We start from the raw sequence: 12892 nt of genomic DNA, 5'->3' as shown, positions 1-12892 counted from the left end.
GATTTGACAGCATGTGAAGGATCGCTATAGCACCTTCGCAGATATTATATGGTTTGGTGTAGTAAATCATTGCAGGTTCTTCTTTAGAGTCGCTTGGCGGTAAAGGCTTGGGCAGGTCGCACGCTAATTATTGGATGACGACTTAGACGAGTCTTGTATCTGGAGCAGAAATGATTGATTTCTTCTTCTACAGTTATAATTCTAAGATCTTGATGTATTTGCCATTTGACCCTCAATTTTGACTTTAGATTCGTGTAGAGCAGTAAAAACTACATTGGAAAACTTATGTCGCACACCCAATACTGACAACTTTTTATATTTTGTAGCCATTCATAATTCTATCATTTATGCTAGTATGTCAGTTTGTTATGATTTTTCCCACATGTGGTGTAAAGTGTTAAATTTAATTAATAACCTTATCGTTATTACCTTTCCAGGAGCGTCAGTTTCTGTGCGCCGCGATCTGCGTCGAGACCGCGGTCTCGGGTAGCTTCTATCTCCTGCGTGATATATATTCGAGATAGCAATGCTTCACCCCGACCTCGTGTTCCTGGCCCACTTCCTGCGCTCTCAGCTGACTTGCACGATAGTTTTGCTGCTGATTTTCATGCCCAAACTGGTTTTCCAGCGCAGACAGGTGAGGATAAAACGAGAGTCGGTATGTATAGCATGAATTTAAATTATAAGAAAACTAGTAGTGCATGGTATCGTGATTTAAGGCTAATTGCTGGAACTTTTCGTATTGTAAATTAAAGTTTTTAAATGATTTAAATGATGAGAATAGTATTTTTTGAGAATTATGATTATTTTTTGAGCATTTTTAAAAAATTTGTGTAAAATTTGATGATTGAAAAAATTGGCAAATAATACTCTTTTAAAAAATAGTGATATTTTTTAAAAACTTAGAATTTTTTGAAATCTTGAAAATTTGCTGATATTTTTTGCCTTTTTTCTGAAAACTTTGAAATTTCTTGATAGTTCTTGATACCCATTCATATCGGTTGATACTGACTGTTAAAATCTGCTAATATCTCATTTTTGTCCGCCATATGGCTTTTTTATTTTTTTCTGGATCTCCGAAACCCCTAGACCTGCCTTGGCTAAAATTTAATAAATTCTTCATTACATCGATACAAGTGGAATGTTTTTTAAATTATTCAAATCACAATCTCATTTTTTTCTAAGGTATGCCAAAATGTTCAGAAACCTCTAAAACGTAAATATGCAAAAAAAAATATTTTCAATTTTTGGACTATTACTATAACTTACCATACCGAAAATTAACAAGGAATTATGAGAAACAAGTTTGATGTAGGTTTATAATTAAAAGAAATAACTGAAAGAAAAATATAATATTGTTGATCAACTTAAAATACGTTTACAGCTAAAAATCGTATGATAACACCTTTTGAGTATGTAAAATCAAACTCATTAAGTGAAAGTGAATACATGGTTATTTATATAAGTTTAACAATATTATTTTTAGTAAATCAGACAAAGTTAACTCAGTAAAAAATCCTGCATTTATTTATGATTTTAGTTTTCTGAAAAAGATGAGCATTTTGCTTCAGAAAAATGAAGGCACATACACACACACACACATATATATATATATATATATATATATATATATATATATTAATTCACTCTTTTTGCACTAATTGTTAAATAATAATTTTACAAACGGTTTGAGACTAGGTTTGTCTCACCATTAGTGTGTTATAATTTTAAAATCTAAGTTGAAAAATTAACTGGGCCCTATTCCTTCTCTTTCCTATTTGATAATGCGTTACTTACCACTTGACCTTGAATAGAGAATTCAGAATCCGACAATCGTTAGTGGGGCAGTATAATGAACGACTTGTAACGGATAACACATAATGCTAATTTAGGTTTCCATATTTTAGATTTTAAAATTATAACGCACTGATTATGAGGTAAACCTAGTCAGGTGTTGATAGATAGATATTAATTTAGAAATAATATATATATATATATATATATATATATACACATATATACATGAGCTTTTAAGCAAACCAGAGCTTTGGTTTATCTGTGACTATTTTTCGGGTAATTTTAATCAATTTTATTCATTTAAACTTCGGATTCTAAAAATATGATTTACGGCTATGGACTCAAAGTTTAAATAAACAAAAATGAAAGAAATAATTCTTAAGTGTAGAATCGTTGAAACAGAAAAATATTGATATTAATCCATTTTTAATTCACGAAAAGTCAATATAACTATTTTCAAATAGTTGACGTATTCTTCATAAAAAAAGAATGAATAATCAATATTCTGTACTTATGAGCAAAATATAATAAATTTATTTGCAAAAACATTTAAGTATACCAGATATCCTACAAATCGAATACTATGCTATCAAAGTTTAATTACAAAGCTTAATTCAACGTTACAGGCAGTTTTGAAACTTGTGTACATTGTAATTGCATATATTGCGAATTCTAAATGTTTATATACATCTATATATATACTTTGCCCTGACTTCGTTAAAATACCTTTACCACTATTTACTTTACAAGTCAAATTCGGGAATATTCGATCTAATAATTATGACAATTAATAATGAGTAATCCTGATGATATATTCTGCAGTAATAATATCAATACCAATTGATAATCTATTAATTTACCAAATTAACGATCCGCACGATTCGATTCTGGAGATAATTTAATTCGTGTGCCAGCATCATATTAACTCTCGACTCAGGTTATTAATTCAGTAACAAGATCATGTAACAGAGAATTCTCTTTCTCGTCCATCTTCATCTTACTGTGTAATTAATATTAATATTTATAATGATGCATGTATGATAATTAACAAAACGTGTATAATAAGTAGTATTTACGTAAAATAATAATTATACCTTTTCCTGAAATATTTTTAAATGTAATGGAGGAATTTGAACCTTGATGAGAGGTTAGTTTGGAATCTATATTATAACTTCAAAGTTATATTTTCACAAATTTTACTAAAATATTGGAAATATTGGAAATATTTTATTACATATATTTACAAAACGTGTATAATAAGTCATATTTATTGATGCATCTTCGAGTTAAATATCCCATTCAGTATCCAAATATAATATTAGCTCATAGATATTTTATTAGTATATAAGTATTTTTAACTCTCAGTAATTAAAATAAAAAACCCGGACTCACGGAGCTTTAAGCTCGGCTCTACTCCATATTTATACCAATTTTTATATTTACATTTACTTTCTTATTCAGCTGTATAAAATGTTTTTAGTAAAAAATTAAGCTTTTTTATCAACTTCGACAAACCCAAAATTAAAATTTTCAACTATTTTTTTCTCACTTGCTTCAGTGCAAATTTCATTTTACTATATATATTTATTAAACGTTAATTATTAAATTTAAATAATTCCTATTATTTTCCTTATGGAACTGTGCACAATGTCACAAATAAATGAATATATTAGTTTTATAATGTTTTCAAAGCATTTGCAATTTGTATCAAATTTTTAATTAAAAAAAGTTTTATGCATGTTGAATGCGAAACTAAAACAAATAACATTTTGGATTAGTGTGATGTTTTATTCTTAATTGAATGTACATGTTATATATATATATATATATATATATATATATATAATTTGTGTATATGTAGATGTGTTTTCATGAGTTTATAAACCAGGAGAATTACGAACATTAGAGCATATTGTTTCTCTCTGATGTAACACATTTGTGACCTCATTCTTTCGCTTGAAGAATTTTCTATACTATATATAAGCTTATTTAAGCTTTTCTTTATGTTCTATGAAGAATTAATCTTCGTTACTTTTAAAATTACGCGGATCACATAATTAAGCAAATTAGTCTTCACGTCCATCTCTTGAGATCAAGCATATTATGAAACGTGTGAATTTAGCAGGTGCCAAAACTTTTTGTAAATATTATAACTTATTTTGATATTATTAATAATTTGCATAGTATTTCTACATATTTTAGTTACCAATATAAACGCATTTATTTCTTATCTACCAAAATTTCAAAAAATTGAATGTGAATATTGGTACCGGTATTGTTTTGTTAAACTGAAACACATTGAAACACTTTAAAATTCAGAAATCTGAATATTTTATTTTTAATTTTTCCATAAGAATTTATAACATATATATAAATAAGTTAATTTTTACAAACAATAAATGCAGCAAAATACTAACGTTTTATAAATGAAGTAAGAATTCAGTTATTAATGTGATTGATACTTTACGTACTTTAAAATGTACTTTGAATGTACTTTCAAAGTAAATGTACTTTGAAATCATATCGAATTTTACTTTAAAATTTCTGTAATATAAACTAATAACACTCAGTATGTGTCTGATCTAAATATCTACAAAATTTGATTTTACAATATACTTTGTACTAGAAGGTAAACATCAAAAATATGTTTTCAATAAAAAAACTATTATTTCGGGCAATGTGGTGTGAAATGACAATGTTAAATGTTTCACACTATTTTTTCTCTGAATCGAGTTGGAGTTTAACTCAGCTCACGAATCTGTCCTAGGGGCAGTATTATTTAATGATAACAGTTTCTATGGTTTTTACTCATCTTAGTCTTTTTATTAAATTTGAACTATAATAACATATTTATTGAGGAAAATGCAATTTATTACAAAAATCATTTTGTCCATTTTCTACAAACGATTTTAAAATAGCAGTTCATAAGTTTTTTTTAAATTTTAACTTCATCTCCATCTGTATATATAATTACGTTTAGCATAGAATGCTGACGAGTTGTTTACAATTCATTATTCACAAATTAGTAGATACCCCAGTGGCGTATCTACTACAGCTACTATAATAAAAAAAAACTAAAAACAAAAGGGAAAAAACAATAAAATTAGTAAAATGAAAGTATTATAGTTAATTAAATTATATTAAGCCTCAGGGTATTTTTCTTTTGAGCCTGGTCGGCTGGCTTTCCTGATATAAATGACATGCTAGTTGGTTAGGATGGACGTCAATTCTGTACCTATAATAATGGCAACCATTGATATCAACCAATATTGATATCATTGATAGCATCCAAATGTTCTTGAATTGTAGGTATGCCTGTGTCTTTGTGTTCATGAGTAAGTCGTTTGTTATTTTTGTGATATCAGCACATCATAAAGCATGAGCCAAAAGGAACAAGTCAAGCTCAGGTGGAAAAGGGGATTTCTCAATAAATGCTAGTCTCTACTTTTCACCGATGCATGATAATAATAAATTATTATTACTGTGGTTTACATATGTATTTTTTTTATTCTCTATTTTATCTACAACTGCAGTTAAGAACATTTAGTAAATTTGGGGAAGTTAAAATTGTCAGCCGTAAAGGGTCGTTATATACTATATTGACATGGTGGAAAAACAACTCAATAGTTGTTTTAATATTGACGATATTATATATATATATATATATATATATATATATATGTTTAGTTAAACATTGTATTTTTTCAGCAACGTAAAGAGACCTCGTGCCGGCACTCGAACGCATTTAAAACGCCCAGCGAGATGTACGACTCCGACGCCGGCGAAGTGAGCACCACCGATATGAATCCGGACGACATCCGCGCGGAATTCAGAAGGTAAGAACCAGGCTCCACATATCTCTTCCCTTTGAATTCCTCAAAAAACATCTTAAGATCTCGATTTATCTCGCTTATATATAAACTCGCTTCGAATGTTCGATAAGCTGGAATAAACTACAAAAGCATCAACGATAAAAAACGAGAATTATTTCGATGCGCGCACTTTCGAGACGATTGTAAAATGAGAAATGAATTCCTGTATATATATGTATACATAAAACGGATCTTAAATTCCTAGCGTGAGTTATGGATATGCCGCAAAACTTTAGAAGTTTGTTGAAAATCTGCAAGTGCGAGAAACTATATAAATCAAGTCCATAGTGTTATATGGTTTCGAAAAAACAGATTTATCAAATGTTTTGTCGATTTACATGCATAGCGCATTGCAGGAAATGAAATTATCATATCACATTATAATTTTGTCATTTTGCGAACGTGTATTTATAAGGGAGATTTAAACACATTAAATTTTTTGAATTATAAAATAATTATTTTGATTTCAATTATTATTATATATAATGACATAGTAAATATACAATGCATTTTAAAATTAATCTTTCAATTATGAAATTGATTCCATTTTTTATATTTTTAGATCGGAATATTTAACATTTTTTCAAAACTGTGTTTATAATTAATTTTATAACGCGATGGTTTTTTTTTTTTGTTAATGCACAAAAAGTTAATATAAAACGAATTGAGCAAAAAATAGGCTTTTAATGATATATAACTTAAATGCAGTTTTATTGCTATTATTCATGCAATAATTCCTTTGTAACTTTTAGAAATTCAGTACTAGAATTTCAACATAGATTTTGCACGATTTGCTTGGTAAAATATGAAATATTTATTATTTTCAACAAAAAGGAAAGTTGAAAATGACAGAAATATAGAAATTGATATCTGTGTCATGTTTTTCATGAAATGTATATACACATAAATGTATTTTATTTTAAATTTATTCTTATTTTTTGCAATAGGTGATCACATCAAATAAATTTAGAAATACCAAGACAAAAAATAGTATCTGCTCATCATTAGACTTGAAATAGATACATCCACATATATGTTCCATTTGGAATTTATTGTTAGTTTCAGCAAAAAATCTTCAAATAAAAAGCAGTGTTAAAAATAACAATAGAGATAAACTACTATCTCTGTTTGATTGTTATTCGACTCGAAATAGATACACACATAAATAAGCTTTTAATAAATACCTACTATTTTTGCAATAAATGATTAAATAAATGTAGATCTTAAAAAATATCAAGATAAACTAACTATCTGTTTGATTATTACTTGAAATAGGTACACGTATTAATAAACTTTACATAAGTATTTTCTATTTTCTATTTATTTTTAGTTTTAGCAAAAAGTGAGCAAATAGAAATAAGCTGCTTGGAAAATATCCAGACAGAAATGATTATCTGTTTAATTTTTGCTCCACTTTAAAAAGATACGCAAAAATATATTTTCATTTTCATTTTATCCTTTTAAAATGACCAAGTAGCGTTAAAAATATTGAAACTCTACTACTCTCTATTTAGTTATCAATTTATACGTAGTTTTACCAAAATATTTATACTAGCAAAAAAAGTTTGAAAACATCCTACCAAAAAATATTTGGTTAATTATTAATTGTCTTGAAATTTATCATCACATATAAGTGTTCGATTCTAAATTTATTATCAGTTTTAGCAAAAAATGTTCCAATAAAAAGTAGGTACAACAATTTCAAAACTTATACTATTATGTGTTTAATTATTTTCTTGACTCAAAATAGATATTCATTATTTTGAGTCAAGAAATAAATAAACAGATAAGAGTACTCGTATAAGTTTTGAAATTGTTGTACCTACTTTTCATTGGAATTGTACATACAAATACATTTCTCTAGATACAATTAAAATATATATGTTTTTTTATATATAGAAAATTGGAAGAAAAATAAAGGTTTGCCTAGTGGCATACACTCGTTTTAGGGTTTGTCGGTTTTCAAAAACATATTTCATAGATTTTACCGGGTTTTCCGTTAAAAGATATAAAATTTCAAAACCTGTTTTTAATTAAAAAAATCGATTTTCAATCTACAAATGGGAAATGATGAGGAAAAAGGTTTTTAGAATCATATCAATTCGATAAGAAGTGGATATAGGACCATTATGATTTCAAGAAATGTTGTATTAACTAATTTAAGCCAAAAAAAAATTTTTTTTTGAAAAGACACTTTTGTTTCTTCGAACTAAACAGGTTTTTTGGAAAAATTATTACTCGAAATCCAGGTTTTTGAAATATCGGTTTTTGCTCGATTTCTTCTAAGTTCTAGCTAAATTTGACCACATTGTAGGTAGTTATTAAAAATATCAAGACAGTAACCATTATCTGTTCAATTATTACTCGACTTCAAATAGATACACATACATGAATATTTGATTTTCAAAGCTTTGTTTGTACACATTTGATATTTAGCCCGAATCGTTCTATATTGAAATCGTTAAAACGGATGATATGCCGCAATATCCAACAAAGCAATTCCGTTGCAATATATTAATCGATGCACGTTTGGATTAAACAACTCAATTTACAGACAACCGATGCTATCCATTGGAACATTTCCAAATTTAAATTTGCTACCAGTTTCGGATAACAAATATATTTCGGTTTCTATTCTCTTCGGCGATATGTGATCGGAATTCATTCCAATAACGATGATAAATTGAATAGGTGGAACAACTTGCAACATTTATTCGAAGTTGTGGTCATATTTTACAGGTTCAATTTTATTTTGTAAAAAAATGTCATATATTTCGTATTTTATCGTAGTTGTTGTAACACGAATCGGTTTGTAAAAAATTACTATAAATATATTTTTACAGAATCAGATGAATATTCAATTGATTTATTATTATATCAAATGAGGCGTCCATTAACTACTTGAGGTTTTTAGGGGGATGGAAGGATTTACTAATGGGGTGTATGGCATCGTGCCTTAAGGCAAATTGCTAGAACTTTCCGTACCGTAACGGAATGTTCGAAGAATACTGAATGTTTTCAAATAGATTATTATTAATATTCTAACATTATCTAATATTTAGAGGAATTATATAAACTAAATTGCAAAGTTGAAATTATTTGCTTAAAGTTAGAACTATAGTCAGAATTAAAAATGAAATCTGAATTATTTTCGATATACAAAAATTTTTTTTTTGACAAAAAGAAAAAAAAAGGGTTGAAACAATTTTTTTTTTCTAAAATCAATTATTTTGTTAAGACAAGTAGAAAGAAGTCTTTGAATCATATAAATCGGACGCGTAGTTCTGTCAAAAACTGCAATTTTTCACACATTTAGCTCCGTATCTTTGAAATGGCTGGGCCTGCCTTTACCAAAAACTAATAAACAAATAAAATGTAAGATTTTGTGTAGTTACAAATAAATTAAGGTCTAACAAAACAAAATAATACAAACAAAATTCAAGAAATGCCGAATATGGGCTATAATTTACGCATGCAATCTTATTATTAACTAGTTGGTTTGGTATTTAGCCTTGAAGCAAGTTACATGAACTTCCCGATATGTGTAAATAATCGATTTAATCAAAAAAAAAAGTGTGAATAATATATTTCATCAATCCTACTTTAACTAGTTGGTTTGGTATTTAGCCTTGAGGCAAGTTACATGAACTTCCCGATGTGTGTAAATAATCGACTTAATCAAAAAAAAAGTGTAAATAATATACTTCATCAATCCTACTTTAAAAAAAACGATAATAATTTTAGAAAAGTTTGACGAATTTTTAAAATTAAACTACTTGTCGTAATACTTGGCCGTAATATTACAGTAAGTTCTATAAGACCATGATGTATATCGCCAAAAAAGTTCTATGAAAATCGGCTTAAATTTTTTTTTCAACAGTTCATTACAAAAAAACGGCTCGGTAGATTTTTACCTAAAATTAATCAGTACCATTCCCAACTAATATCTTTCGAACAGTTTTTGATTTTTTAAAATCGGTTCGGTAGGATGAACTTAAATGTGGACGAAAAGTTTAACACTTTTTATCAAATTGCAAAGAAACGGCTTGGCAGATCGTCGCACAAAACTGACAAACGATAGTCCTCACCGAAATACATCAAATGACTTTTAAATTTCTAAAAGCGGTTCAGGCGTTTTTGAGAAAACGTCGATCAAAAGTCTAATTTTGACAAATGCCAAAAAAACGATACCAATTTTTGTAACCTTTGACGAATTTTCAGAGCTGAACCAGTTGTCGTAGGGCCGTAATATTTTAGTATGATCTAGAAGACTATAGATCTACCATCAAAAAATATCATAAAAATCGTCGAATTTTTTTTGAAAACTTTATTACAAGAAAACGGCCCGGCCGATCTCTACCAAAAAACTAATCAGCACGATTCCCAACCAATAACTTTCGAACAGTTTTTGAATTTTCAAAATCGATTCAGAATTGCGGGCTAAGACGTAGACAAAAAACATTCATTTTTCTGCGATTATAAAGAAACGGCCTGGCCGATCGTCGCAAAAAACTGACAAACAATAGTTCTCGTCGAGAAAACGTCGATTTACGACAAAAAATCTGTTCACATACACACTTACACATACTTTTTGCAAATTTGATCTCATTCGATTCAGAATGGCTTGAAACGTCGAGAAAACATAAAATTAGAGAATCGGATTTTTTTGATGAAAACATAAACTTCTTCGGGAAGTTAAAAAAATGTTTTTTTGCAAATATCTCGGGAACGTTGCACCAGCAGATGCATATTTTAGATACGCATATTTCATTCATGTACATCATGATGCTATGTTGAATATTTTCCTAGCTATAGGCGTTTAACTGTTTCATTTTTATATCTAGTTTTTATAGTAATAATACAGTTAATTAACTCTAATTAATTCGATATACATGTAAAGTAATCAGTTAAGTGGTCCATTATTACGATATAATGACGATGTGAATTATACAGAACCGGTGACTAAATTTGGAGTATGTATGTAAAGCAACCCTTGATATTATGGAAAAAAATAAGGGTTATACTATTCACTAAAATCATTTTAATGCGATTTCTAATTTATATTGATTAATCAAACTTGTATATAAAATTGTTCTTATTCAATCATCATCAATCATTTCATTCGAATTTTGTAAATGAATCATTTTTATTTTAATTGGTATTTTCTTTTATTTTTTGTATTAGCGTTTTTTTTTTAAAAAAAAACTTTCTATACAATATTTGATGTACGATTTTTTTCTCATGTCTTTCTCATGTTTTTAGAGATTTAATTTTCGTTATTTAATAAACGTTCAACAATTTTAACGTAAATTTGAATATTGAACATAAATGTCAGAATATATATATATATATATATATATATTATATATATGATATTCGCCTTTTTGCTTTTTGATATATATTTGCTATTACATTTTTTGGTAAAATATTTATTACTAAATCATACATCAAGTTAGTTACAACTTATTTCGTTTATATTATATGAATATAAATATATTATTCTAAATTAAATAAAGACTGAAGTTCAATCATTGATAAAATAGTTAGTCGAATTATTACTTGTTATATCTTTCCATATAACTCGAAATTGTAGAGCCACCAGAACGTACGTTATAATAGCGCTTAATATCTGAAAATATAGTATTTAGAACAGAAATTATTTAAAAATTGATAATATAAAAATTAGTATGTATGTCTTACCGATCCTAATATTCCAATTGTTAGATTGAAAACCCCTGAAGCGGAAAACATTGGAGGATTGACGTGAAGTCTTTTGAAAAATTACTCTATCTGTAATAAATAAAAAAGTCTTATTAAAACTTATAATTTTTAAAAGGCCTTTTGCTTTTTGAAGGAAACGTTCAAATTACAAAAACATAAAGACACACAAAACTAGATTTTTTTATTTATTTTGATATTCTAATTATATATTGTTTTAGCATATAAGTTGATTTCTGACAAATGGTGTGAAATTATTCAGTTACGAATTTGGCTTAATTCAGTTGCAGCCAATTTTTTTGTAAAATGCACATATCAAATGAAATTTTGTACTTTTATTTGATTTAATTATTAACTGTTATATCAACGTGAAATTTGTTTCTAAACTTATTAATTCACTTTAGGATCTGATATACTTAACATATACCTACTCTAATAATAGTTCTCTATAACATATATTTATAAGATGAAGGTAAATTGGACATCCGCAAGGAACAAATGAGAATGATGCTATAATATATATTATTGTAAATTACAAATTAATTCACTTAACTGCACTCAACGCCGTGAAAAGAACACATGAGAGCAACATGTTATATAAGCTAAATAATCATTGCTCCTGATACTCAGAAAAAACACAAGCAAGCGAGCGTGGGCTCCTGATACTTGAAAAAATCGAAAAATTCGAGAAGTCCAAAATGCATATAGATTTGTTATTCAATTCTATTTATTATTTTAAAACGTTTTAAAGTGTTTATAATATTTGTATTAAAATATGTTTATATTGTAGTTTTTTTAATTATTGAAAAAGCGTATATCTCGCAAACGGTAAGAGGTATCTTAAAAATTCTTATACTGGGTTAAAGATCTTTTGATTTAGAATATTTCACCTGGAAACATCAATATCCTACGATGAATTGTTCAAAAGTTATAAGCGCTTAAAGATTTCCTTAGTAAAAAACGCTCAAAAATGGACGAAAAATTTGTTAGTTTTTTTTAATTTTCACAGGCTTCCCGGGCACGTAGAAGCTTCAATGAAACGTCAGATGAATCGTTTTGTGGGCTAGAATAACGTGAAAAAAACGACATTTTAATATTCTCAACGGTTGCCGAATAAATGAGAAAAAACTGAAATTATAGCATGATGCTAGGGTCATGAATTGTCTTTTGTGGGGAAAAAAAAAATTGCGTCCGATTTTGATGATTTTCGCACCGTAGGTACCCTATGACCTCAGGAAGATGCTGTCAAAAAATTTTGATGTACTACTTCAAATAGTTTTCGAGAAAAAACGCATTTTTATCTTTGAATGATAATGAAAAAAAATCGTTTTTTGCAAATATCTCGGGAACGGTTGGAGCTATCGTCAAAATTTTTGCACCAGCAGATACATATTTTAGATACGCATATTCATTCATATACATCATGATGCTATGTTGAATATTTTTTAGCTATAGGCGTTTAACTGTTTCAAACTTAAAAATTTCAACTCGTTTTTTGCATATTT

The 12892-nt window shown here is 27.8% G+C and overlaps 1 protein-coding gene across 1 annotated transcript in view; it reads left to right on the top strand.

The window, feature by feature from the left end:
• Positions 1-12892, top strand: part of LOC113366928 (probable G-protein coupled receptor 158) — a 156657-nt gene that overhangs the window by 65723 nt on the left and 78042 nt on the right. Inside the window, 3 exon segments of the mRNA XM_026608570.1 lie at positions 438-509; positions 512-637; positions 5506-5633. Coding sequence (XP_026464355.1) covers positions 438-509; positions 512-637; positions 5506-5633 — 326 coding nt within the window.

This window comes from Ctenocephalides felis, unplaced genomic scaffold (genome assembly GCF_003426905.1).
Source record: "Ctenocephalides felis isolate EL2017-DRISC unplaced genomic scaffold, ASM342690v1 CF-g0.4_SCAFFOLD_01170, whole genome shotgun sequence".
NCBI classification, from domain to species: Eukaryota; Metazoa; Arthropoda; class Insecta; order Siphonaptera; family Pulicidae; genus Ctenocephalides; species Ctenocephalides felis.
This window is presented reverse-complemented; position numbering and strand designations above follow the sequence as displayed.